Source organism: Anopheles stephensi, chromosome 3, assembly GCF_013141755.1.
Source record: "Anopheles stephensi strain Indian chromosome 3, UCI_ANSTEP_V1.0, whole genome shotgun sequence".
In the NCBI taxonomy this organism is placed as follows: Eukaryota; Metazoa; Arthropoda; class Insecta; order Diptera; family Culicidae; genus Anopheles; species Anopheles stephensi.
In genome coordinates this window covers 77,353,180-77,380,897 of record NC_050203.1, presented here as the reverse complement: position 1 = coordinate 77,380,897, position 27,718 = coordinate 77,353,180, and the positions used below count along the sequence as shown (strand labels likewise).

Below are 27,718 nucleotides of genomic sequence, written 5' to 3'. Positions count from 1 at the left end.
TTTAATAAATTTTGAACCTCAAATCGACAGCCGACAAAGCGCTCATTTACGACAGCTTTGTTATTCCTATAAATATTAATTAGTCACTATTGTTAAACATCGATAATTAGCTTCGATCGTTCACTTTCGGTGAGTAATGCGATCGAAAGGGCAGAATTAATTACACGGTGTTCTTAAAGGGCCCGAAGTTTAATGAATCGGAAGGTCATGAAAGGGCGCTAGATACATAGATCCTCTAAGGCCCCAAAAATTAATCTTGCAGGGTTTAAGCTTCAAAACTTTAATGACCTCTTACTCCAAAATAGTTTTGCCATTTGAAAGAGCTTTATCAGGCCTGATAAGCCTTGTAAAGACTATTATATATTCTTTGTCTAGAACACTAAAGTAACAAAATGAAGCTTATTGTGCTAGAAACTAGAAGGCTAGTTTTTTTTCTAATCATTTCCCCTTACATGCTACTGACGTCATCGGCACGTTTTACGCTTTAAATGCGGCTGCTGATGCTTCTGTTCTGCCGCTGAACATTATCACAAGCAACCCAACGCGTGATGGAGGAGTGTGTCGGGCGTAGGCCAACTTTATCAGACGCAGAACGTGCCAGACACTGGGTGCGATCCCTCCCCATACATCTCAATGTTTTACGATATTATGAGCATCATGCATCATGCTATCATTGTTGGTGGGTCAAGAAGCTGCTATGAAATATTGGTTGCATTGGTCACAACTCTTAAACCTGCTCAGCGCCCATCGGACCAGCATCACCTCGATCAAGCGGTGATACCGGTAATATTCAATTAGTGACCCTCGGCAACGATCACGCAATACTCGTCGATTGACCTTGCCCTTGCTGGTTGCCGCTTGCTGGTTTCGTTAACTTAACCCGCGCTCAACTCACTATCGATGGAGCTATTTGCGAGTGGAACGATGACGTGTATAGGTGGTTCCACCAAAAAGCGGATTCCCTTCCATTGTTTAACCCCCTTCAAAATTCAAGAGCAACAAGTTGTTTTGTTTGACTGTCCCCTTGTGTCTCATTTTTCTTTTAGCAGCCTCAAGCTAAACTCATCCACTGGCTTATATGGTGTGGATCGGTATGTAAGCTGTTTGCGGTCAAGTTCGGCTACTTCCACGACAAATCCAACTGATTAGGTGGATAAATACAGCGGATTTGATGAATTTCTCGTTATCACTGGCTAAGCCTTTATCGTCCACTCCACATTTCTTCCGTGTTTGATAAAATTAGATAATCGGTAGGGTTTTGACACCCCCTTTGGCGCATTGGTGAGCATTATCCTAAGTATTATCTGTGAGTCCAAAGAGTAATCGTTGCGTGGACAGCGGCGCCAGTCTTCATACGGCATAAAGCAGGGCCAGAAATGGCAGGCCAAGATCTCTCGAGGTTGTAGTGCTACCGAAGACGAAGAAGAAGGATCTTCAAGATGCGAATATACAATTCATGAACAGTAAGTCGCCTAGAGTATGTTATTTCCAATTTCTTCCTGCGATCATCCAACCACGATAGAACCTCCACCAGGCTTTACCGTAGAGTACGAGGATTTGGTACTCTAACTTCATCTGATCTATGTACGCTGAAGTTGATTCCGTGGGAAAATAGGGCCCAATTTGGCACACCAACCAAATCTAGCAAATATTAGCTCTGCTATATGGTTTTGCCTAGCTTATCGGTGGAGTTTACTCTGCTCATGTCTATATACACTACTCTTTACCTTTCAATGACCGTACATATTTTGTTGGACTCAAGTGCTACCAGGTTAGGCCTAAGACCACCACTTGAAGGTTAAGCAAGCACAACCGAAAGCATGATTCAGTTACTTTTCCGGTATTTAATACCAATTCGGCTTCTAGTGGAATGTGTTTGTATGCGCATGGTTGTGCTGAGAACTGCGCCAACCCGCGTGGCATAAATATTTCACTTTGCCCTTCTAGAAGAACACACACCCGCGATCACCCACAACGCAACCGACGGGGGTGTATTCTAACGGAACGACCTTCACGGCACACGGCAAGGTTTTGATTCACCCGGCCGATCGGAGCTCGAATCACTCGATGCAATCGTTACAGCGTACCTCCTCAGGTGCCGATGTACGAGGTACTGCGATATTGTGCGTAGTGCCCCATATCACAACAGAACCCCCTTAAAAGATTAGTACCATTACTAGAGCAATCTAATCATGCGTAGACATCCAATCTGGCAATTAATTCGTTTTAGATCATTCACTTTCCGATCGAGTTAGAAGGATACTATGTATAGCTCTTGTGCTATCAAGTTATGATTACATTTCGCGCGAAACAGTGACGACAGCAGCAAACAACCCTGCACGTGCGCATCTAGGAACTATCTCTATCAACCAAGACGCTGGAGTTAATCCAAACAATTTCACAGGGCGTCTTGCTCACCATGCCTGTCTCCACCACCTTTATCTCGACCTCTTTTGAAGTTTGTTTGCGTTAAAGGGCGAAACTATCGCTACCACTGCTAGCAATGCCGCTCTTTCGTTACTTAACTAACGTCTACACCTTGGTTGCGTGAAGATATGGGTGATCGGGATCGCTAGACTACAATAACTTACAACTTTGCAGCAGATGTGCGCTACAGCTGCGTTCCTAATGTTTTGTCGTCTGCTTAATCGCTTCGTCTAGCTGTCAGGGAGTAAGGTTTGGGAGCACTGTTGCACTGATGAGTGATGGCCACAGACATGAAAACGAAACACCCACTTGAATAGCCGTTAAGAGATGTTGGTGGAAGCTGACAGGGGAGGTTATTAGAGTCTTTTTAAATTCAAACATACGTTTCTAACGCTCATTTTAGACTAGAATAGCTTTTTTCAAATGGTAGAGTCCCTAAGTTGAACCGCAATTTCGAGTGGACGACTAAGATCAGATAAGGGTCTCTTTGGTCTACGTCGCGCTTATTCTAAGCGATCGTTACAATATACGAGGCATGGATGGCATGTTTTGTATAGTACTATGCATCTATTCCTGGAAATTCTTACCCTTCCAGGCGGTTGCTTAAACAGGCGCAAATGCCCCTCGGTGTTACAACATCGAGGTTTCTCATCAGTTTTGGCTGCATTCGAAGAGTCACTCAAAACTGGCAAGTGGCCGAAATCTACCTCCTTCGAATAGATAAGATTCAAAACACAACGGACATTTCACTAGATCGCTAAGAAACATGATCATCGAACGATAAATAAAAATATCTTAATATATCGCTAAAATCTACTCAAAGTAACAAATTAGTCCCACATTGAAATCTAGTATTGCTTATCTGCTACAAAAAATGGTTATTTGAAAATAATGTTGAAAGCCATCCAATTGATGCTATCTGGCCACTTTAATTGATGACAGTGGCTGTGTAGAGTATCCTCATCATTTTACGCTCCTTATTTGTTGACGTTAGAATGGCTAGATATCTTGAGCAACTACAGCAAATGGAAGTCATCCATGGGAGGAAAAATACCTTAATAATTGTGCCCCATTCACAACAATAAATAGGCCCAATGAAACCTCACATTCACCGACTGTCTCATGTTAAAACAATTTTAAAAATTGCACCATATCCACCAGGCGTGCACCTAAAGGGGGTGGTGCAAAACACACACACACACGCGCGTGCACACGATGATCCTCACTGCGTATCAAGTGAACGGTGCGGATCAGAGAAGGGTGTATGGGGGTGCGTGTGTGGATTTTTTTCTCCGCCGTAATCGCTCCGTATCCGCACCGGTGTGTTCCGTGCACGTGTGCGCCACCACCACGTACTACTAATCATACAAAGATGTCACGTCGGATGAAAATAGCTCCCTCCAGTTCATTTTTTTTTTTCATTCTACGGCATGCAAAAGGTGATTCATCATGGCCTGCTGTTGATTTGTTGCATGTTGCACTTTAATGCACCGTTTTCGGTGGTGAATGTTTGTATCGCCCAATGATTTCTAACATCTTGTTTACCCGTTACTCACCTGTCAAATTAGTAGATGTCATGTTGCGCCGGCTGAGTACCGCCGCGATCGCTCGTTCGATCGATGGCCATTTGCGTGTGTTTGGTGTGTGTGTGTGTGTCACCGTACACAACTGCAGCACAGCACACCAAACCGTGTTCCCGTAACCAATGGAATCGAATTCGGTTAAAACGCGCGACGCCAAACTCAAGGTAACGCGATACTACGCTGTTTCCCACCTTTTTATCCATGCGCCGACACCGTCGCGGTTGGACCGTGTTTGAAACAAAACAACACACTATTAAAATGGTTGTAAAACGACCAACACACCAGCGCACAACACCGCGCACACAGACCCACACGCAATCACACTGTTTCTAATAATACAAACTTGCTCCAGAAGGCGGCTCCGAAAGGACACTGACATTTACTTCCATTCACCACACCGGGCTCCGGGTGGTTCCCTTTTCTCGTAGGGCTTCTTCACTACGGCGGACACTACTCTTGCCACAAACACACTCACACACAAGGGTGAATTTGCACGGGATCTAAACGACACCCGACTACTGGGTGTCCCGTCTTCTGCACCGCGATGAAGATGTAACCAGACGGAATTGTTTCGCAGCAAGTGTGCACCACCCGGTTGCTTTGCTCGCTGATACAAACGCCGGAAGCCGTACCGTACAAAAACGCTCACGCACGCACACACACACGCCCAGCCGGGGGAAGTGTTGATCGTATCACCCCACCCCACTATGTAGTGTGTGATCGACCACCACAGCACACACTTGACACGCACGGCGACTGTATCGGACGGAGGTTGGCAACAAACAAACCGCGAACCGTTCCATCCGTCCCGAATCAGCCGCGAGAGCGGATAGCGTTTCCGATTGAAGAGAGCGTGAGAAGCGAATGACAATGAGAGAGTGAGAGAGAGAGAGCGAGACCGGCGTTTAGAATAACAAGCAGACTATGGAAGATATGCAGGTAAGAGTTTGCAAATGAATCACATTAAAAATTACATTTTTTTATGTTAAATAAACCAACACATAATTAATTTTTATTTTATGCAAAATCACAATTTTTGTGGTAGATTTTTCGTGATCCGGTGGATGGAGCAACGACACTCTGCCATAGCAAGAACTGACCTATTCGGTTATCAATAATTCTAGCAATGATATGGCTTAGAAGAAGTTCTTTTAGATGTTGCTTTTTTATCTTACTCTAATTCAATATGAATTATTACACTCATATGCTACATTTGTTCGACCGTGGTGTCTTTCAAACAGAATTATGTATGCTTGTCTCCTTCCTGTTGGGAGCAGGTAAGCAGGCACATGAGGCGTCAATATTCAATGGTTTCTGTATAGCATGTAGTCAGACTATATCCTCATCTTGACTCAAATCGTCGAACAAAGGAATCATATCCACCTGCATCAAATCGGCTAGCTGAAATAATAATTACCCGAAAAATATATTACCCTACCATCACCGATGAACGGTCACATGGGCAAGCGGCAGTACTCACAATCAGATAATCTTTTTCCTGATCCTTCCCGAACGGCTGCACAATCGCGCTCGCATTATCCAACCACTGCCGAAACTTTTTGATCTGTGCGTTCGTCACGTGCAGCAAATCGGCATAACAGTTATGCTCCGCGGTTAGCGCTTCGAGCGATGCACCTACGTGGCGCATAATAACCATGTTTTGATACAGGCTAAGCAGCTTCAGCAGCTGGTAGGTGATCTGCAGATTGTTGCTCTGCTGCTGCAGATACTGTAGGTTAAAAATGTCCAATCGACGAAGAAATTCATTCACTCCTTGCACGCGGTAGGCTTCGGTCGGCTTTCCCGGTTCAGTTATCGCATCGAGCCCAGCAAACACAAGCGCCACCGCTGTGTAGTAGAGCAAGGGACTGGTTGCCATTGCAAGCCGTTTGATCGCGTGTAGCAGATTGCCACCGGTGAGAGGAATATCCTCCATCAAGCTCTTCGCAACGACGTGAACCTGAAATAGCGCTTGTTGGTTTCATTAAATTGAACGCTTGTAATTGTACTTATTAAGCAATGATAATACTCACAACAGCTGGAGAATGATTGAAACCAGCGAGCTCTATTCCTTCTACAGCATTGCTCAGATTCCTTACCAGGGTAGTGACTTGCAATGGCAATTTTTTCAGCAAATAAGCACCAAACGTGGTTCTTACCAACCAAGCGTACTGTTCTAGTGTTGCGAAGCTATCCATCCTATCCATCAGCTGCTGTAAAATCATCACCAGCTCCGTGACTTTCTCATCCTCCTTCAGCAACGCAGCTTCCCGGAGCCGTAACACTGGAGCTTGTATCGCTTGTTTCGTGTCATCGGGTACTCCCGGAAGCGTACAGATGGTGGCAAACTGTTCCAAACTAATCCCATCCGGAAAACACCTTATAGTACGCTCAGGTTTCGCGATTTGGGACACAAATTCCTCCAGTTCCTGTAGATCAGCCATCGTTCACCGATTTGTTTTGCCGCCAACACGGGTTTGACGTTTGTATTGTTTTGTAAACAAACCGGCGGTATGATGCGAATGACAGCACAGTGACGGCGAAAAAAAGAGATACAGCTGCACTGATTTTTTAGTTGAACGTTATCATCGCAGCTGCCTTTTTATGATAAACAATTATCTTATCTACCAAAGAACAGTAGCAAATCGAACCAAATTTTACATTTGTCATGATTGCGTAAAATTTATTGCTTCATTACATGTCATGCAACAACGAGAGATTACAGATATATACGCACGCACGCACGCACGCAGGCAGCTGGGCAAGAGCTTTTGTAACGGCGCTGTACTCACAAACATTCAAAGAGCACACCGCTCTCTTCGTTCACTTTCTTTTATAAAATAACATTAACAGATGAGCGTAGCTAACGGCTCAACGTAACTAACAGCTAAACAAAACTAGCATCTTTAAAACAAAAAACGAAAACCGATTGCCACCTCTCGACTAGCTTTTCGCGGTTGTTTTTTTTTTGTTGTCTCGCGCACTACTGCACACGGCAATGATCCTCAACGTCATCGGCAAAGTCCTCCGTCGATAGGGCACACCGCTGCAGCACACTGTTCACAGCGGCCCGGGCCAAGTACCCGGTCGTTTGTGAGTACGACAGCGAAAACAGGGGCGAAATGTCTTTGCTCGGTGGCAAACTATGATCCTTGCAGTACATCGCGAACGAATCCTCCAGCAGCAGATCGAGATCGAGCACCTGCTGGAAGCGTAGCTCCGGATTGCGGCTCAGGATGGTGGCGACGATGCACAGCAGCTCGACGGCAATCTGGCGCCGTTCGGGTTGTGTGATTTGATGCAGCATTTCCTCGACCTGCAGCGAAAACGAGAGCTCGCTGCGGCTTTTGTTCGTGAGCGTTGGCATGGCGGGTAGATTGTGGCCCTGCACGGTAATGCCGTGCGGTGTACGCTCCAGCACATCCCAGACAAGGTTGTAGAAGGAGCTCGGCACACGGCACAGGCATCCTTCCAGCTGGCGACGCTGCACTGTGCTAAAACTGCAATAGAAACAACAACAAAAGTTTCCAATTAGTTCCTCCATAGATCAACGAAATTGCACACACAAAAAAACCTACTGATCCTCATTAGCCCACTGGCTCACGGTAAGTACTCGCTGCAGCAGCTGCCGGATCTGGAACGGGGACAAATTTTCAATGTCCGCCCCTTCGTCGCCCTTCATCGTGAGGTAGAGCCGCATCGCTTCCAGCACCCATCCGACGCGTATCTTCAGAATACCCTTGAAAATGTCCGGATTCGTTGCGATCAACCGACCACAGTACAGTACCACCTCCTGCTGCAGCACCGCGTGGATCACATCGTACGGCTGTACGGTCGAGTACATCACGTTCTGAATCTCGGACGGTGTCATCGGTTTGTCGAAGATTGTCTCCCGCTGCCCAATCACGCCGACCGTAATCTGCTTCCCGTTCACGAGCAGCGTTGTGATGAAGGGCGAAATGGAATCGACGATGTGGCGCAACAGTGAGCTACAGTACCGGACCGCACGCCAGTACCGCAGCGTACCGGCCCGATAGTAAAGATCCGTCAATCGCACGTGCACCGATTCACCGGCCAGCTCGTAGTGAGCACCTTCCCGGTGCAGTATAATACCGAGCAGCTGGCACTGTAGGAAGATCGATTCCGTGTTGCGCAACGCTTCGAGAATGTCCGGTGTCGAGCGGGTTGCATACTCCGCGGCCGTTATTTTTTTCTCCCGGTACGACTGTGCCCGGGGCACATCCGTCAAGCTTTGGTACCCGATGTAGTCGTGATGTATCTGCGCGAATGCCGTATCGCCCACGTCCGGCAGGTCCGAGGTGGACATAAAGTCGAGATGCTCGATGCAGGAGCTGGAGATAAGATTCTGCAACCGGCCGATCCGTACCTTCATGTCGTCACAGTAGCCCTTCTTCAGCATCGCCAGCAGATCAATCATTTCCTTAAACTGTGGATCACGCATATGCTCCTCGCGGATCAGCAGGCACACGGTCGGGCGACCGGAGAGCCGCCAGTACTTGCCCACGAACTGAAGCTCCGTCTTGATGTCGTCAATCAGCAGTGCCATGTCGCGGTAGAGGTAGAAATCGGACACTTCGAAGATGAGCGGATAGCACAGGACGGTCATGCCGCAGATACGGTACACCTTGCTCGTGCCCAGCGATCCGACCGGGCGCGGCGGACGTCCGGTAAGGCCTATTTTATCGTTCACACCCAGCTGCTGGTACACATTGATCAGCTGCGTCGAGGACCAGATTTGGACGGGTTCAACCTGGTGGTGGTGGTGGAGAACAAAAAAGCAAGGGACAATATTTAGCAAAATTAAGAATAAAAAGGTACATTCATTCTACTCCATTCTTACCTCATGTGGAGTCTGCGTTTGAATGCCGTACGTGGCCATCATGGCTTGCAGGCGCATCGATTCGGCGATCAGCACTATCTGCACGACCAGATCGGTTGCTGTGCCCTTTTTATTTTGATGAAGAGTTAATTTAAAAAATAAAACGTTGTTAGAACATTACTTCAGGTAGATTATTTTACAAGTTTCGGGGGAAAACAACAGAAGAAGCAAAGGATACGAGCATAGAGAGAGATAGAGAGAGAATGCATTCTGCAACAGGACAATAAATAATAAGGCGTTAAAGATTGTTTTAGTTCAAATGTTTGAATGAGTCGCTGGAAAATTAGTGTTTTTGCTTTCATTAAGCACGGTTTAGCAGTGTCGAGTTCCAAGCTAAAATGAATGTGGAGTATGGCCTAACCATTTAAATTACACACCGAAAAAACAGTTAAACAGTGAAAGGGTAATTTTAGTACATCAGTGTCATACGCTTGATAACGACTAGGAATCACATTTAAAAAATCACATAATTAACAGTTTTTTTTACATTTTTTGTTAATCAAAAATTTAAATTATACATTTAACACAACTGAAACACATTGACTAGTAAAGGGATTGTAGTGAATGTTTACATCAGACCTGTAAAACCCCCGGTGAAACACATTTAGCCACATAAATTCGATTCGAACAATATTTGTGCCCGTATTTTACACAAGAACAAAAGCAACTTTGAAAACGATATCCAAACGAAACGAATCAACGAGAACAAAAAAACATGAAAAAGCCGAACGAAAATTGAAACAAACCAGCGCTTTTCGTACTAGCGTATGCATTAGAAAGGAAAATAGACTAATTACAACAATTATTCGTTCGACGAGACTGGGTCCCAAGGATTTGGACTCAACTATCTATCGTCGTTTTGGAAAATGGCGGTGATTGTCGAGGCCTTAGAAGACTTGCTCAAAATTGTAGCTCCATCAAAGAACGATCTCTAGTCAGAGTCCTTGTTGAAACGCGGTTGAATTTTTAAGAAATATTTAATGTTGAGAGAAATAAAAAAATTAGTACTTGTTCCCCTTTACATTCCCCTCGGGTAGGCGCGAGCTCCCTTTTCCGATCTTTCTTCTTCTTTCTTGTGTTCCTTTCCAACTGACAGACCGTTGGGAGCCCTATAAAGTTTCCAACAGTCCTTAAATATTAACCTTCCGACAGTTTGCCACTATCGTACAATTTAATAGCTGACGACTAAGAAAAGTGTGGCTCTTTAGCTTCGTATCTTGTGTCCAGGACAACATTGGAGGATTGAAGGACCTTCTACAGTAATTTTTATACCAAAACGGGACGAGCAAGTTGTAACCAAAGGTTCAAATAGAAAGACAAGCCATAACCTCTCAGTCTCTCCACTTAGACTCACACAATTATCTAGGCCAAAAGATCAAAAGATCACTCCATTAGTCCATTTTTGTTTCAATGCATACGTTAACGGAACACGCTAACCCAATGCGCCCAAAAACGGTGCTACAGACAAATTCGCTTTCGTAGTTCAAATATTTACTCTCGCTGGTTCGCACGACGCGTCCGACATTTGATCCTGTCGCTCTTCAATATGTGGCGGCGTTACAGGGCGATTCATGGCCAGAGCCTAGCGAACCGATAACCGATGAACGTTTCGCAAACATTCCCCAAACATAATTTGTGTGATTTTGAGCAAAATGTAGAGGTAGCGGATGAAGTGCAGTTTAAAAGAACCCGACAATTGCATTGTTGCAGTGCGATGAGATGCAGTGACCGGCCGAACGAATGCAGCCCACCGGTCCGGTGTGATTTTTTGCCGATTAGTACACACGAGTCCAGTATCGAGCAGCAGCGTCCGAAAAGATAAGGAATGTGTGAAGAGGAACACCAAACGGCGAAGAATGAGTTTTTGTATTTATCGATCGAATTGTGTATCGGCATAACGTGGGCGCGTTAAATAAAATAATTAGATAAATAAATAATAATTTGGCTAAGGAGTAGAATAGGCCCACAAGTTGCTGTGGAACACATTCGCACGCAAGCTTGCGTGGAAGTGCACAGTGGAATGAGAACATAGCGAGATAGGACAAATTGATTATTTAAAAAGTTAATAAAAAATGATCAAATGTCTAATGAATATTTTAACAAACTTTCATGACTTTAACTTATAATAACTTTTAATATATTTTTTGCATAATTAATAGTATCGGGCCAAGTAGCTCTTTGTAAAGAGCAGAGGGAAACTGCTCACTAACATGTGAGAGGTGAGGCCTCCCGGTAGCTCCACACTCACTGAGGGCGAAGAAGTCGAAGTGCTGCAAAGTGCTATCTCGTGAGGTCGAAGAGGACAAAGTAGTCCATATGAGGTCGGAGAGTGCGGAGCTACCGGTTTGAAATCGAAGAACGCGCTCAGAGCCCTCATTTTAATGGCGCGAGGCCTCACGGTAGCTCTCGTGCTCACTATCCTTTCTTACTTACTTATCAGGCGCTACAACCGCTTTGCGGTCTGCAACAATGCTCGATACTACTCAGGGTTTAGCGCCGTCGTCTGCCAATCCGTTATCCCGGCCGTTCTGGCGGACGCATCAACGCCATCACTCCATCTCAATTTGGGCCTACTACGCCTCCTCTGTCCGTGTGGACGGCCTCCTAAAAGGACTTTACGGGCTTGGTCATCCGGTGTCATTCTCATGACGTGACCAGCCCACCGGAGCCTGGCGAGTCTAATTCGCTGCACGATGGTAAGATCATCGTACAGCTCGTAGAGCTCGTCGTTGTAGCGGCTCCTCCATTGTCCTTCCACACATACGGGGCCAAAAATCCTTCTGAGCATCCTCGAACGCGGCTAAGAGGGCTTCATCAGTTTTGGACAGAGTCCATGTCTCAGAGGCGTATGTGAGTACTGGGACTATAAATGTTTTGTACAATCCCAGCTTCGTCCGTCGCGACAGGTATTTAGAGTGGAGAAGTTTCCTCCGAAGTGAAGCTCACTACCCAACACTATTAATTAACGGTTAATTCAAATATTACTTTTATGTCCTCTATACTCATGCACACATTTCACCGTGAACTTTCACACAACTTGCATACAGTTGCGCCCCGTACAACCTGTGGGCCTATTCTAATTCCTTAGCCAATCATTTCAATATGGGCGGCTTTTCGTTTTCGCTTTCTTTGTGTGTGTTTTTTTTTGAAACGATTTAAACATTAATGCATTTTAGGACAATAACAGCAAACGCAGCGTAGGCAAGCGTAGGCAAGCACAAAACGCATCTCGGGGGGGAAAAAAAGAGGCGTTCATAGACTCGCAGTTCTGTAAGAGCCTTTAACAGCAATCTCTTCCACGCGCAAATGGCCTTACAAGCAAAAGACTTAACTTGCGCATGTGTGTGTGTTTGTGTTTCTAAGTGTGTTGAGAGTAGTGCGGGTCCGAATACTTACACTTCCGATTTTTGTACGCTGTCCGCGTGGAAAGCGTTTTTATGTATATATATAAAAAGGAATGGTAGAGGGAAAAAAATAGAAAACGTGACACTCATTAATATTGTACAGCGAGACCATTTTCCCGTACGGCTAGTACGAAAATTGTGACTTTCCGAACAGTAATGAGCGATAAGTACATTGAGAAATCAAAAAAACTAGATTTAAAAAGCATGAACTAAGCCGTATTTTGAAGAGGATTACGTTGGGTTTGATTAGGCAAAACATGATTGTTCTAGTTAAAACATCACGAAACGACACTTTAGCTAGGTCGGTAAATTAGCAACAAAAATTTTAAACGCAAAAAAAAAGAAAACATTTAAATCCAATTAGCAAAATCAAACTGCACTACTACTGCTATGAGTCCGGAGGATGATAGTTGCGTCATGATGTTTTTTTTTTTTTGCATTGAAAGTGCCATAAAACAGCAGCTTTTTCTATCTAAAAATTAGTAAATGATAAATGTTTCGATTAGCAAATAAAAGAAGGACTACATCTAACAAAAACAAAAAAACACTATTCTATAGAGTTTTATGACAATTTTGAATTAGAAAACCAATACGAATGCTCCTACACTAGCGGTAGCATTTGACGGAACGCGGATCGTGTCGTCCACTGGACATTACTTACAATTCCCGGTTTCGCCTATTCCCCGGTTCGATGGCACAGACCCACCCCCAAAAGAGAAAAGGAATAAGACAGTAAGACACACAGTGTGGAACGTACGATACGCGGTGAGGACGATCGGTCGATCTTCCGTAATGGTTTAAATTACAATTTACAGCATGTTTCGCATGGCGCAGTGTAATAATCCTCCCTACACTACAGGGGGCAGTGTGAGTAGGCAGCAAACTTCAAACCAATTCACCCGGTTAAGGAAGGAAAAAATATTTATAGAGCTTTTGTTCGTGTTTGGGTTTGCTTCCGATGTTTAGTAGCGTGTAAGTTGCCCTCCCGAAGTCTGAAAACCTTTTAGTGAGTCTGAAACCTTCTCCCATTTAAACGTTATCCATTTGTCCCGGGAAAAGGTTTTGGAGGTGTTTTGTTTTGTCTTGAAGCTGAACTGTTTCCGTTTTTTTGTTTCGCCCCACTCCCTGTACTTACCTGAAACGCTGAATAGCGGCCACCTTTCCGTGGACGATTGTACGATGGCAAGTAGCGGCGGATTGGGTCGAGCTCGTTAATGTGCAGCAGGCCGGCCGTTAGCAGCTGGGCAATGATAAACACCGACTGACCCCACAGGAACAGTGATTGTGAGGAGGCGCGCGTGTACATTCCATCGCCGTCCGGTGCGTAGCACATCGAGACGACCGGATCTAAAATGGGGTTTTGAAAAAAAATCGTTAGGAACTCGAATAAAATAAGCAAGAATAGGCTTCCTTTTGCTCACCTCCATTATTGTCCGAGTGCATACACTTTCTCAGCTCCATCTGGTACTCCTCGATCTGCTCCAGATTGTTCTTAAACACCCCGTCGATGATCATGTACGTGTAGAACATGGGCCACTCACACTCGAACCCTTCGAAATCCTTAATCTCTCCCTTGTGATAGTAGCGTCGCGTTTTGTCCTCCAGCCGGGACAGATACCCATCCCGACTGAACCGTTTAAAGCCTTTTTTGCCCTTCAACCTGCGCACCACATTAAGCTTGCTCATGTCCACCAGCCGCTCCTCGTGGGAAGCGAACGCCGGGAAGGAAAGCGTAGGCAGCAGCGAAGCATCTACACCTTTCGAGCTCGATTCGCGAGGCAGCATCGTTTCGAAGATGCTTCGATTACGGTTGTGCGCGTCAATGTCCACGTAAACCACACTCCACGAGGCACCTTTCTCTCCGAACAGATTGCAGCCGTTGATCGCTTCCAGCGCCGACTTTGCCATACCGATCGAGGATGCGTGAATTTCGGGCGTTCCATCGTTATACTTCGAACCGCGTTCCCACATGCCAAAGTCGGGTGTACGGTACGCACGCTCCACGTAGTACACCAGATTCTGCACGAACGCAACCTCATCCTGCGTGTAGATGATCTGCAACCCGGACGTGATCATTTGCACCAGAAAGATCAAATAGATCGACACAACGTCGATCTGCAGGTGGTTGTAGTTTTCGTCCGAATAGATTTCCTCGCCCGTGTCCAGATGGAACTTGCAGTGCAGCGCATTGACGGCACACTGGCGCGATTTAAACTTTTCCACCCGATGGGCCTGCTTGATCCAACACTCCAGTATGCCGCGCATACACTTTACCGCCGACTGGCCCAACTCGTAGCTCTTGCCCCGATCATCGTCAATCCGCCGGTACGCTTGGTACAGACTCCAGATAGCTGCCGCACAGTACACACTGTCCCGTATGCTGCCGACCTCCCGGTCCGTACTGAGCACCGGGAACAGCCCCGTAATTGGACTTTGAAACTGTAGCAGCTGTCGTTTTACTGTCCCGATGCAAGCAAACAAGAGAAGGAGGGAGAAACGATCACGCACGATCGAATTTCGATCAGTTCAAGGGCATATCAATTAAGTCTCATTTTCACTTGCCACCTTCAATGACAGGACCGCCACCGTACCGAGGTCGCAGGGACTTACCGATGCCATAGTAAATGTCCAGCTGTTTCACCGTGTCCTCGTAGTTGGATATCTTTAGGAACTGGTCAAGGTTCATATCGTCCAGGCTGGGTTGCCGGGCAACGGGTGTAACGGAGCTGTAAATCGAAGCAATCAGAAGATACCACAGACACCGAATCAAAACAACCGAGACACACTTACGTCGAGTGGCGCTCCATCGTCGACATGATTCGGTTGGAACAACACAACACCGGCAGCTAGACGGCACGCTTCCACACCTGTTCTCTACAGCGTCAGGAGAAAAGGTTTTCCACCGCAAGAATTTCCACGGGTGAAGAAAAATTGCGAAAACGCAACGAGCCGACTGGCTTTGGGCTCCTCTTCTGCGTTACGTTTCTGCAATGTCAAATGTGACGTTTCAATGTCGAACGCAGCAGTACGGTGGCGGATGTAAACAAGCGAGACCGGACCCAACACGCAAAATGGCAGATGTTGGTAGATGCGCTTTTTCTATGATAAGCTTTTTCTATGATTTTAAAAAATATTATTGGAGCTATAATTCTAATGCTTTCTCAATTCTTAATAGTCAATTGCTTAACAGTCATGTTTGGGTAAAAGACTCGAGAAGGCCCCCCCTAGAATCTTTTGTGTGCAGCACTGTGGCCTGTCATTTTTGTTGTACAGTGGAATTTCTGTATGGTCAAAACCCATTTGATGTAAACATTGTGCATTGTTTCTTAATACTGTTAATAGACAGCGAGTAGAACTTGATACAATACATTTTAACAAGTGGTTTGAGATTATGATATTCTTATGTTTCCTCATTTGCTGAATATAAATGCAAGGTAACAAGTATTCATCGTATTACTGTTCCGTTACCGTCCGAGAACGCCGTGCATGTTTTAGGCCCGATTGTTAACCCGTAGTGCGACTGAAAACTAGTACGAAGCTCCTGTAACCCAAAATGAATGGTAGGGTTAGCGGAGAGGGGATTTTAATCAAATAATAACAATATTTTATTCGACTTTCTTCAACCAATTTTGACCACACTGAAAGCACACTGAAAGCTCACTGTGAAGCTCTCGCAACGTGTACTGCGGATTGCATACCTTTAGGCGTAAATCCTACAGCGCCTAACAAATTTTGTCAGGGGGGGGCCTTCTCGAGTCTTTTACCCATGTTTGCAATGCAAGCTTGACCACACATTTCACGTTCACTGCTCCAATAGTATCCCACCGCCCACCTGATCTAGACTTCGATCACACATCCCACCTCTACAACCGCATAGGGCGGGTCATCATGCCGGCGGAAGGCTACCAGATATAACAATGGGCAGTATTTCGTGCATTTGAGAGAGTGGTATCATATCACTTCGTGTTCTCTGTTCGACTGCTGGATTATTTTGATCCTCCGACTAGATAACAATCTCAATAACGATCATTCCCTTCTTCTCCATCGTCCCTGGACACTAGTATTCTAAATCGAACTCAAATGTGTCCGGTTACGTACGCACCAAACACAAGGGTAGCCAGACTTCCTAATATTTTTTAGGCATAACAGCACAAGTAAGCAGAGACGTCGATCAATAATTTTATTGGGTCGTCTCACGAGGGTCTTCATGTAAGACTGACTACACAGCTTCGGGTATAATCAAGGCAAAGAAGTCAGAAATGGCAAGCCAAGACGAGTCAAGGTGGTTCGCCAATTCTTTGAGCTGAAATCCCGGGAAGATTTAGCTTCTTTGTAGGCCTCTCTGTCACTTGCTATGTGGTGCCAAGGCAGTTTCGGTTACGAATACAATTTATTAAGGTTTGGAGACCGAAAAAGGGCAGTTTAAATTACAATTCTTGGTTACAGAAATATTTGAAGAACTAGAAAAAATCGTGCAGAATTAGCTTTTGCAGAGGGAATCTCTTCTTTCTGTAGAGGATTTTGTATCAAAAAAAAAAAAATACAGATCATTGAATAGAGTCTAGAATGTATTTTTACCTTGCCAGCGCGCAAACCCTGCAATCTCCACAGCTCTTCCCACCGTGTCAAATAACGTCTGCTAATAGACGCCACACTGCCCAACACGCCAGTCTAAACGTCAAATTTTCCTAGCCGGGTTTGTTGTTATTGAAATGAGAGTTGACGCAGCATCGATCGTGCGTTGATTGTTTGTACGAAGATCAACCGGCAACATTAGCATCCCCACGCGCATTTAAATGTGTTTCAAGTACAGTAGGCATTAGATTGCTCTCCTACCCACCTAAAAGCACCTCATTGACTTGGCATAAAGCCATACTTTACGTTGTTGGCTACACTCACACACCGGCAGACGATCATGCACGATCGTGCACCATGGAAGGAGTATAGAGGGGGAAGAAAAACAGATCTCGCGTTGTTTTGATGCTAACTGTGAAACCTCCCACCACCCCGGCCAGCCGCATTTATTAGCTCATCGAAGGTGCGTCATCTTAGCGTCATCATACACGCGCGATACATAAGCACGCCACGCGTGCAGAGTGCGGAGGTGTTGAACGGGGTGTTGTACCATACACAGCCCATATGTTCTTCACCCGTCGACCACCGACCCCACGCATCCGATCAATTATCCATGGTTCTGCCTTAACGCCTTAACTCCCTCCTTTTGAGGCATTTTTCTTCGGTGAAGTGAATGCTGATTCCGAGTCACTCTTCCACACCAGAATGGGACGTGTTCGTGGTGGTGCCGTGTTGGCGCTAGGCGTAAAATTAGTGCTGTTAACACTTTGCACCCAGTACGCGGCATGTGATAAGTACGAGTACATAAACCTACCGAAAGCACATCTTCCCATGTACTTCCGGCGGTTTCCGGCGCTGGAGAAGCAGTGCGCAGAGGACGAAACTTGCCCCTACCAGAAGGTTCTTGCAAGCCAAAGTTACCAAACGCGGAAGGATGCGGGCGCCTGCTGGGGCTATGAGGAAGGTTGTACGGAACGGGCCCGGTACGCGAACCATACCTGCCCGGGCAGTCACGTCGGTTACGTGAAAAGCAAACAGGCACAGCTGGACACGTTCTACAGTCAGGCCGATTTCGGTACGTACTACCTTCGAATTGTTAAATGTACTTCCCGATTTTTCCTTCCACAACCACGGTGAAAGAAGAAGCACCTGAGCAGCTTCGTTGCGCCATGCTTTACGCCCCATTAACCGTCCACCCGATTCGCTAATTGATTCGCTTTTGCAGGCTTCGTGCGGGATCAAATACGCGAAACGCGCATCATGTGCGAACCCCAGTTCCCGCACGATTCGTCGCTCGAATGCTCCAAGTATTTGCGGTACTGTCGCGGCCGCAATTTGATGATCAATTTCACCGATCTAGCACACCGGTCCGAACCGTTGCGGTACAAGATGGATGTGCTGGGCCAGGGCCAGATCGGTGGCCACTGTCGGTTGCACGGCAAACGGTTGCGGGATGAGCTGCAGCACATAAGCCCGCTGCAATCGTGGGGCCCGGAGTTGCGGTTCTTCAAGCGTCTCGAGGACGGACCCCCGATCGAGGACGGACGGTGCGATGTGGTGATCGAGAAGCCAACGTTCATCATGAAGATTGATGCAGCAATCAATATGTATCATCATTTCTGTGATTTTCTAAACCTGTACGCTTCGCTGCACGTGAACCTGTCCGCACCGGCCAGCTTCGGTACGGATACGCACGTTTTGATATGGGAATCGTTCACGTACCAGTCGCCGTTTGCGGACACGTTTAAGGTGTTTACGAGGAATCCGATTGCGGATTTAAAAACGTACGCCGGGAAGGTGGTTTGCTTTCGGAACGTTGTGCTGCCGCTGTTGCCGCGCATGATCTTCGGACTGTACTACAATACACCGATCGTAAGTGGTGGGCGGGTGGGAAGAATGAAGACAATTTCAATTAAACTGAATGCACTTTCTTTTCAGATTTATGGCTGTGAAAACAGTGGCCTCTTTCATGCCTTTTCCGAGCATGTCCTGCACCGGTTACGGGTACGAATGACAGCCCGCCCCGACGATCGCATCCGGATAACGTTCCTGTCGCGTCAAACGCGCTACCGGAGGGTGCTGAACGAGGACGAACTGATGGCCCGTATCGCCCAAAATCCCACCTATGACGTGCAGCGCGTCAGCTACGGTCACGAGCTGTCCTTCGTCGAGCAGCTGCGAATAACGCGCAACACCGATGTGTTTATCGGTATGCATGGCGCCGGCCTGACGCATCTGCTCTTCCTACCCAAGTGGGCCACCCTGTTCGAGCTGTACCACTGTGAGGATCCAAACTGTTACCGGGATTTAGCGAGGCTTCGGGGCGTACACTACCTCACCTGGGAGCGGGACCATCTCGTCCACCCGGACGGCGAAGGGAAACATCCGGAGCGTGACGAACGGCACGCCAAGTTCACCAACTACGCGTTCGATGTGAACGAGTTCGAGCGGTTGGTAGCGAAGGCGGCCAACCACGTGAAGGACCATCCAGCGTTCCAGAACTTTTTAAGCGCCAAGAAATCGAGCAACCGTCCAACGAAGAAAGATGAGCTTTAAACAACGAATTCTCGCCAAGCTACTAGATCATACTAACACACAGCGGGCATCCCTTAGCGCTTTGCGTCGCGTCTCGTTCTATTGGGCGAGCAAAGTGAATCGTGACCCCTTATGAGCTTTACATATGAGATGAGACAGAGTAATCGGATGGCTTTATATGATATTTATAACTCACCACGTCTTTCCGTCTTACGGAAACGAGAGCGGAAAGCGAACAGTATTTTTTAATTCCAAAAAACTCGATTAACGGAAATAAGCAGCGCCTCATGTACTTCTTATGATAAGCAGACTCATCGAAGGGAAGGTTGATGCTATCTTTGCGATATTTTTACTCAATTTGATTTAAGCTAATAAAGGTAGAAACTATACGGCTAATAAGTGGTTGGACTCGAAATCAAGGAAAATGGGTCTTATTAGTTCCTTAGAACTATGAATGATTGGGGCCGGCCAGTGATAGGGGCGACATTTGGCGACTCAGGGCCTGGTCAGGGCTGGTCATGTCGCGAGAATGACACCGAACGATCCAGTGGTGATCCACGTGGAAAGAGAAGACGTGGTAGGCCCAGGAGAATGGATTGGCCTACCGACCACGGTGCTAGACAGTATGCGACTTCGATGAATTATGCTGATGCCAAGACCAGGAAAACTGTGAAAACTTATACACAGCTGTGTATAAGGAATTGGACAAAAATCTTCCACCTATCTCATCATAATTTTTTTTCCAAGACAAAGCACTCCTCTGACAGATTATTTAAACTTTAAACTCTACTTTATTCTCGTACGAAGGCGATTTTCATGTCCATGGGTGGTGGGTTTGTTTTTTGCTGAACCCTAGAATGTTCAATGTGAGAGACGAATACTAAGCCTAATGTATCGAATTTAATTACCCTTTTTAATGACCCTTTTCCGCTTACATTTGCACTAATTTACAACAATGGCCACCGAATGACTAGATCGAGCCAGCGAGGGCGCAGGAATATAACAGCCACATCCTCTCCTCCTTACCATATCTTTAGCTTAACGTTGTTCACGTACAGGAAGCATACCGCCACGCATAGCATAAACATGTAGTAGGCTATGATCGTTAGCGCAGCAGCGCTCCCCAGCAGGAACGTTTGGAACACCAGATTCACCAGCCCGGTCAGTAGGTTTGCAAACAGGAAGAAGAACAGCCCGTTCGCGTTGATCGCTTGCAGGACGAGCGGTACGTACGGGATGCAGAAATCATCCGTCTTCATTATCTGGTCCGGTGATTTCGGCTCTTCGAACCGCACGAAGTACACGAACAGCTCGAAGAACATGAACAGCGCCGTTACGCTGGTCCCGATCGCCAGTATCCAGAAGCAGTAGCCCATGTTGGCGAGCCGGCGCGAAATTCCGAACATGTCCTCGCACACGTAAATCATCTTCCAGCACACTACGGCTATGATGGCTATTTTCCCTGCCCGGCGTAGAAACTTTTTCGCAAGCGTTATCTCTTCCGTGGGCCGTACTACCCAGCCGATGTAGACGGAGGCGAGAAATAGGGCTAGGTAGCCGGGCAGGGATACGATCCCTTCCCGGTTGGCGGAGAAGAACGTTGTGCGCTGTGTTTCTTGGCTGAGCACGTACCGGGACACGCCGAGATGGAGCATCATCTCGTGACAGCAGAGCAGCGTAATGGCAACGAACTTGATCACTTCCGGATCGTGCACAAGGTCCATGATGAGCGTGCCGGCAAACTTTACAACCGCGAGGGTGATGAAAAAGTTCCAGTGCACCCCGTACTCGGACACGTGCAGCTGGTAGTCTAGCTCGCTGGTGAGGAAAAAGCGGGCAAACCCGAGTAGTAGTAGAGGTGCCGTTCCGGAAAGAACCTTCCACACACGGGCTGCATTTAGTCGTCGTTCGTCGGTGGGTCGTACCCGGTACACGATACCGTTGCTGAACACGTACAGTCCTACGCCGATGTCCATCAGCCCGTAGCCGAACGTTTCCGTTTTGGCAAGCTCGCGTGGAAAGCAGTGGAAATCGACCGCCAGTATGCAGACGGCCGTCGTAAGGTTTACCAGCGCACGGACACAGGTAAGGAATTGGGGCGATTTTCCCGGCACCTGTACGAACGGCATCAGGTGCAATCGGTGCCGGATCTGATGGACGGCCGATATCGCGGACAGGATGAGGAGCGTAAGCGTTATGTTAAGGGCTAACCGGTGCAGTACGGTTACGAGCAGCACGAACGGCAGTACGATGAGGAAAAACTCGAGCAAAAATCGTAGAGGTATGTGTGTTATGCTGGCCACCGCGATCAGCTGCACGGTGTGAAACACGCTGAACACGGGCGGTGCAATGTGCAGGAACACGTTCAGTGCTGTCGTGCCGTTGTTGTTTTCCATCTGGCTTTCGTGCAGGGCACGATAATCGGTCGGGTCCATATTTACCCGGTGAAAATTCCCGGCTCTTGGAATGTGGGGTGGCGTGACTAAAGAAAACTAAAACACGACCCTCCGTTTATTTTCGGTGAGCAACGCACCCCGACGCAATGCAAAACATAAATAAATAACAATTAGCTGTCAAACTGTCACATTTGACGTTGGCTCGGAGGAGCTTCTGCTGCATGGGCACCGTTTGAAATTTGAATTGTCAAGCGCAGTTTCTCAAACAAAAATTCAATCCGTAATCAAGCACGTGTTTCATATGGATGTTCCTTAGCAAATATATTTACTTAAACTTTATAGCTGCTTTAATACTACACGAATCACGACACCGTTGCGTTGAAATGCTTCTCCCGAGCACATCTGCAGGACACTTCAACCCTTCACGACGGACGTTTTGTACACGCCTTTACTGACCTTTATCACCTCTTCGCCACAATTTTTCTGATCCGTACGCGTCAGGTACGCCCGCGAGATTTTGGCACTGTCGAGCACAGCGTACGCCTTCTTCATCGTTTCAATGTCCGGATGGCGTTTGCGGGTCAGAATCCATGCTACCTCTGCGAGTGCGAAAAAATTCAGTGTGGTTAGGAAAATGGGAGATTGAAGAGTGCACCGCAGATACTTACTTGCATTGATGAAGCCACGAAGATCGGAACAGGCATACACGACGGCGAACGTTTTGTAGTCGGTACCAACCACCCAGTATGGCGCTTCAACGTTGACTGTGTTGTGGGTTGGAGTATTATTTACTATCAATCAATCTAGAGATACATCTAGAATAATGTCTACTTACAAGGTGCACTCGGGAACTTGACAGCCAACTTTGCAGACTGCACAATCCTTGCCGATCCACTGATGCTGTTATCGTTGCCCGTGCTGAAAGCAAGTTCTCCTCTGTTAACTCTCTCCTCCAATCAACCTCCATTGCTTTTTATCTACTTACAGCGAATTCTTCTGCGTGTTCAGCACCCCAATCGTACCGTCCGGGTTGAGCGAATAATCAGCCGTGATGCATTTGCCACCCAGCTCGAAGAAAAATGGATACTTTTCCTGCTCGTACCATCGGCCAAGATACGCGTAAGTGTCGAAATGTTCTTCCACCGGTACTTTGGGACATTTGCCGAATCCTGGTACCTGTGCCTCCACACACGCTAGCCGGCAGATGAGTAAAGTCAGCAGATAGACACCGATCGTCGTCCACCGTGGTATGCTACAAAAGCATGGGGGGAAATGCAGAAAAGAAAATAATGAAATCAACGAGCGGCAGAGATTCGTTAGGCTTTAATTAGGTGTCTAATTGTTTGGATGATGGCCGGTAAAGCATGTAACCGCCATAATGAGTTGTGACAATGTGAAGAAAGTCCTGCGTGTGCCGTTGTTTTGTTTTTGCATTGTGCATCTCCATTTTCTCTTGTTAATCGGCCAGATACATATCAACTGCACGGTTAATTGTGGCAGATTGACATGCGATTCGACAGTATGTGATGGCGCTTGGAAGAGAAAGTGCGGTAATTGACTCGAGGTTGTCGTGTATATCTGGGTGACCCTAATCTAGCGAGATTTAGCGAGATGAAAGGTGGTACCAATTTGAATAGCCCACACAGCTCTTTGTCAGGGTAAACCTCTAGTTAGTTAGACCAGTGGATAAACTCTTGGCAGACAATAATTGGCTTTCGTCAGCGTCCAGCATTATTCGGCGCGAATTAGTCATAGTTTAAAATGAAGTAGAGAAACCTTGTGGTCGGGGAAAATAAGGGGTAAATTACAAACGATTTACCACGGTGAAGAAAAAAAAAACGCCGCCCATCGACTCCTTTTACAGTGCATCAACCTCTGTCACGTGCCCAAAAACTGGCCATGCCAAGGTCAGCCGCTGGCCTCCCAGAAGCAGCCCTTCTAATGATCGATGATCGAGCGCAGGCGGACGGTGCGTTGTTGAACCAGCGATTGCACAATAGCCTGTCGATGGTGTCGGCGATCGAGATTAATGGATTTACCTTGCGGAAGGTATGCAAACATGAGCAGACGGTACCATATTCAAGCTTATCACTCCAGAGGGAACAGCTCGGATCGGATTTATAATGCCATTAGAAAAATCATAATTTCCGCCTAAATATAGGCTTTCTCTGGTGTAGTTCGCCCCTTTTTTGGCTTATCGGAAGCCTATTATTTGCACAGCGCTCTGCTGCGAGCGAGCGAGAGAGAGAGAGAGAGAAAGAGCTGATCGTTACGTTTGAAGCATCGAACGCACGATGCATCATACATGAGGCCCCCACGTATCCAACTTTTTCGGTTTGATTTTTGGTTACGATGTTATGAAACGGAAAAGGAGGAAATTTAAAGCTTCTTTCGCCTTCCCATTACTCTATATCACAGACACAGACACACGCCTCCGGTCCCCATTTCTTTTCCAAACCACGTGTGTGCCTATCGGGCAAAAGAAAGATGGCGTGGGCAGGCATCGAAGAATTATGATGCCGTTACACCGACCGTTGCCCGTTGGCTAGATGCTGCAGGAGAAGGGTGATGTTGTAATTAGGGGAAGAAAGGGAGAATGCACGGGGAGGCCACAACCACTACAACGCCGACGTCATCGGCTGTGTTTTCGGTGCTTTTGTTTGGTTTGGTTTCAAATGGCTTATCAAATCAAACAGCACGGATCGTATGACGGACCAGGCTTTCCACGTGTGCGGGGCCTTGACGTATGCCATGCAAACGAAATTTGAATCGGTGGGCTTTGTTTTTCGGTGTTCCGTGCCTGGGAAGGAGCACCAAACGATGATTATGCAATAATTGGGCTTGCGTTGCTGGCTGTATTGAGCCGGTTCCTGGGGAGTGCGGAGCAACCGTGCACTGATTGTGACCATCGGTGATCAGCGTGCTGGAATTGGATTTGATTGAGAGCCATAAAGCTTAGAGGGAAATGATATGTGGTTTCTTGGTAATAAACACACGCAAAATAAGGCTTATAAGATGAGAAAATAGGCATATTATATGGCTAGTCCCAGAAATGCTTCCATTGGTTGAAGTGTAGTAGAATTTTTCAAAGTTCAGAAGAAGTGATCTTGTAAGCTTCACTCTTGGAGTTTTCTTGGAGGACCTTTTTAAAGTTTTCTTGGTGGAAGTAGATTGACTTCAAGTTAAAAAGTTTTTTCAACTTTATTTTGATTGACAGTTAGCCTAAGTATCCTTATAACGCTTTCGTTCAGGTCACAGCCATACTTAAGAATAAAAATGGCAAAGATCAAATTTTGAGAGCCGTTTATTAAAAAAATATATCAAAATATTTTAATTTCTTTGTTTGACAACCAGAGAGAAGCGTTACTCTTAATTTTTATCTCTTGAGGCCTTACACTAAAGTCTACTGATTAGAAGCATCAACCCCAAAGAAGTACTCTAATCAGTGGAAGTTAATTTAATAAGCTTATCGTGCCAAAAACACTCCTAAAAAGTCTATTTCACTAACAAAGCAAACCTAGTGCACTGATAACGCTCACTATTTAAATGTCTATTTTGTGTAACGCTCTCTGCTAAGTAGTCGTAACGGGTTACTAGAGCTTGCCTGTAACCAAGTAAGACGCTTGTGAGACACTTGCTTTTACCACAAAAAGCGTAATAATGAAGCATCATAACGCGAGCTACCGGGTATTAGAAATTCAATCCCGCAACTATGTTGTATAAAGCCAAATACTTAGCTCCACACATCATCTATGTAACGCTTGAATAATTACTATTTCATCACAACTCTCCCGCTCCAGTGTGTACAATGACGAGTGCTTGCGTTGCTTGCTGCCTTACAACGAAGGTAATTATTTAGACGCCGTAAGCACACAGCCCCAAAAATCTAACCTTGAATACCGTCCAAAGATGACATACCCAATGGCGGCCATTGTATCCGGGTTCTGGATGAATCTGTCGATAGGCTGCGGGTGCACTTTGGATCTTGCCAGTAAGCTAACTCGTTTGTACACTCGTTTGTGAGGCCTGTTATTATTCGGTCTCGGTTTGTTGAGATTACGCACACCGAAAGAACCAGAGCCTTCTAGCTTCTTCAAAATGAACTTTGAGCCTGATGCCTGATGATCTCACAACTCACAATCACTTCACAGTTACTGTTTTTGTTTATCACTAGTTCTTCTTCTCGTACCGAGCCGTTAACCCTTTTCGATTGCACCCTTTTCACTTCACAAACGCGTCCGTTCGCGTGTACGTCTCGCACGGGAATGAACGCATCGCGTCGGCTGCTGCCGGAATTTAGAGTCACTGTGGACGCGTGCACTCGGTCGCCCCACCGGGTGGTGGGAAACGGACGTCGGTCGTGAGATGAAACACGTTGTGCGTTGTTGCTTTTCACCGCCGAAGAAGAAGCTTCATTTTTGTCGGTCCCGGTGCACCACATATTGCAGCACGGCGAGAGTCGTTACATTTTATTTTTTTCGATCAAGAAAGATGGCGATGAGCAGGCGAAAACAAAAACATTCGATTAAAGTTCATCTACCGGGAGGTTGACTGGCAGGCAGGTGTGGCTTCAAATTAGCTATCCACCACGGAAAAGCAGCCGAAAGAAAACAAAAAGCGAAGGAAAAACGCCATGCTGTTGCGGCGGTACCGTTTGATTGGCGACCTCCGAGCATGAGGCTTGCGGATGATGCTTACGAAAGATATGGTTCATCGGTGTAGTGTAAATGAAATGTGAGCTTTACCCACCGAAAAAAAAAAACCCAAAAATTGTTCTTCAGCCCTGCAACGGTAAGGCAAGCAGCATAATTCGGCACAGCCGTGGTAACCTACATCGTCGTCAGCCCCGATGGTGCAATGGCGGCCTGCCCGTGGAAGTGTCGTTTAGTGGAGTAATGTCTGACCTGTCCCTCTTTCTGTAGCATAATTGTTTTATTATTTTATGCTGTTTGAGTTAATGGTTGTCGTGTTTTAAATTCCGTTTGCTTAAACGATGAGTAATTAGGGGGTTGTCGTCTGGATGCTTGCGAGAGGCGTCATTGCATTAGAGGGCTCGCTAGTGACCCATTTTGTGTGTTTGGATGTTGGTGGGTGTTGTTGTGGTTTTTTTTTTTGTTGGAAGCTCCACCACACACCTGGAGGCACCCCGAGGTGAAGCTTTCTGTGACAAAACGGACAAGATGAAAGTGTGTTTCTTGGTGAGGGAATAGTGAGTTTAATGGCCGCCGCAGTAGGTTAACAAGTTGTGTAAAGGATAAAGTAGTACTAGACGGGGTCATAAAATGGTGGAGAACATAAAGTAAGATTTGTTGGAGAAAATGAGAGCAAATGGATTTAGGTGTTTATTATAGATCAAAGTTTTTTATGAAAGTACCCCTATTCTTAACTCTGTTAAAAAATGAAGTCTTCCTTGTGAAGCTTTTAACAGTCTTCATGGCACCCTGAATATCGGATTGATCACGTACATACATACATACTGACATATTATCTTGGCCGCCATCGCCAGGTTTTTCCTCCACCAAGAAAATGTCTCCCTCTCGCTTTACGGCATCATCCGAGTGATTGAACTTCAGCGTCCCCTTAATAGACGTGGCCCGTTGCATTGAGCGATCGCATCTCGCTTTCCTTCTGTGCTTGTTTGTGCGATCGTGAGTCAGCAGGCACCGTGGCACTCCACTGGAAAACTGGTTTGTTTACACGCCCGCGCACCATTCGAAAGCCGCTCGGGGGGCCGCCCCATCCCCGTGGGATGGTTTGCGAAGGTGTGCGAAAGGAAAAGTTCAGCCGCCGTACCGGGACGGGAACTGCACGCCTCGCTAGGGCGCACGGTGGTTTAGTGACCCAGTTTCACGGGCGTAGCAAAAGTCGAAGGTGATCATGAACTTGACAGTCAGCGTT

The 27,718-nt window shown here is 46.5% G+C and overlaps 6 protein-coding genes across 30 annotated transcripts in view; 1 reads left to right on the top strand and 5 right to left on the bottom strand.

Annotated features, from left to right (window-relative positions):
• The window catches only part of LOC118510102 (piezo-type mechanosensitive ion channel component), a 40,439-nt gene extending 35,630 nt beyond the window's left edge, over positions 1-4,809 (bottom strand). For 12 of the 17 annotated variants that reach the window (XM_036051533.1, XM_036051537.1, XM_036051541.1 and 9 more), the window contains exon 1: positions 3,984-4,809. The gene's annotated coding sequence lies outside the window, so the exon portion shown is untranslated. Of the gene's footprint in view, positions 1-3,014; positions 3,115-3,983 lie in introns of those variants that run through there. The other 5 variants (XM_036051547.1, XM_036051548.1, XM_036051549.1 and 2 more) reach the window with 4 other exon arrangements.
• Positions 4,810-4,980: 171 nt separating this feature from the next.
• On the bottom strand, positions 4,981-6,498 carry LOC118510104. The gene is made up of 3 exons (XM_036051559.1): positions 6,044-6,498; positions 5,491-5,970; positions 4,981-5,411 (listed from the first exon to the last, which is right to left on the bottom strand). The coding sequence occupies exons 1-3, from the start codon at positions 6,452-6,454 to the stop codon at positions 5,340-5,342; spliced, it is 963 nt and encodes a 320-aa protein (XP_035907452.1). The 5' UTR covers positions 6,455-6,498; the 3' UTR covers positions 4,981-5,339.
• Positions 6,499-6,665: 167 nt separating this feature from the next.
• Positions 6,666-15,319, bottom strand: LOC118510103 (probable phosphorylase b kinase regulatory subunit beta). 7 transcript variants are annotated; one of them, XM_036051551.1, is made up of 10 exons: positions 15,105-15,319; positions 14,925-15,040; positions 13,736-14,773; positions 13,450-13,661; positions 12,976-12,990; positions 12,307-12,324; positions 10,406-10,492; positions 8,872-8,976; positions 7,589-8,781; positions 6,666-7,510 (listed from the first exon to the last, which is right to left on the bottom strand). In XM_036051551.1, the coding sequence occupies exons 1-10, from the start codon at positions 15,128-15,130 to the stop codon at positions 6,994-6,996; spliced, it is 3,327 nt and encodes a 1,108-aa protein (XP_035907444.1). In that variant the 5' UTR covers positions 15,131-15,319; the 3' UTR covers positions 6,666-6,993. The 7 variants fall into 7 exon arrangements, with proteins under 7 accessions (XP_035907444.1, XP_035907447.1, XP_035907448.1 ...); XM_036051554.1 differs by having other exon boundaries at positions 6,845-7,510; positions 14,925-15,010; XM_036051555.1 differs by lacking the exon at positions 10,406-10,492 and having other exon boundaries at positions 6,845-7,510.
• Positions 15,320-17,015: 1,696 nt separating this feature from the next.
• LOC118512975 (EGF domain-specific O-linked N-acetylglucosamine transferase) lies at positions 17,016-19,839 on the top strand. 2 transcript variants are annotated; one of them, XM_036058208.1, is made up of 4 exons: positions 17,023-17,352; positions 17,594-17,964; positions 18,115-18,761; positions 18,828-19,839. In XM_036058208.1, the coding sequence occupies exons 2-4, from the start codon at positions 17,595-17,597 to the stop codon at positions 19,443-19,445; spliced, it is 1,635 nt and encodes a 544-aa protein (XP_035914101.1). In that variant the 5' UTR covers positions 17,023-17,352; position 17,594; the 3' UTR covers positions 19,446-19,839. The 2 variants fall into 2 exon arrangements, with proteins under 2 accessions (XP_035914100.1, XP_035914101.1); XM_036058207.1 differs by having other exon boundaries at positions 17,016-17,964.
• Positions 19,840-20,185: 346 nt separating this feature from the next.
• On the bottom strand, positions 20,186-21,984 carry LOC118512976 (uncharacterized protein At4g17910-like). The gene has a single exon (XM_036058209.1). It carries the CDS (start codon positions 21,857-21,859, stop codon positions 20,447-20,449), a length of 1,413 nt encoding a protein of 470 aa, XP_035914102.1. The 5' UTR covers positions 21,860-21,984; the 3' UTR covers positions 20,186-20,446.
• A 129-nt stretch (positions 21,985-22,113) lies between these two features.
• Positions 22,114-26,097, bottom strand: LOC118508943 (apolipoprotein D-like). 2 transcript variants are annotated; one of them, XM_036048851.1, is made up of 5 exons: positions 25,712-26,097; positions 22,806-23,072; positions 22,656-22,738; positions 22,489-22,584; positions 22,114-22,419 (listed from the first exon to the last, which is right to left on the bottom strand). In XM_036048851.1, exons 1-5 carry the CDS (start codon positions 25,750-25,752, stop codon positions 22,235-22,237), a joined length of 672 nt encoding a protein of 223 aa, XP_035904744.1. In that variant the 5' UTR covers positions 25,753-26,097; the 3' UTR covers positions 22,114-22,234. The 2 variants fall into 2 exon arrangements, with proteins under 2 accessions (XP_035904744.1, XP_035904745.1); XM_036048852.1 differs by having other exon boundaries at positions 25,739-26,096.
• Between the last annotated feature and the right edge of the window lie 1,621 nt (positions 26,098-27,718).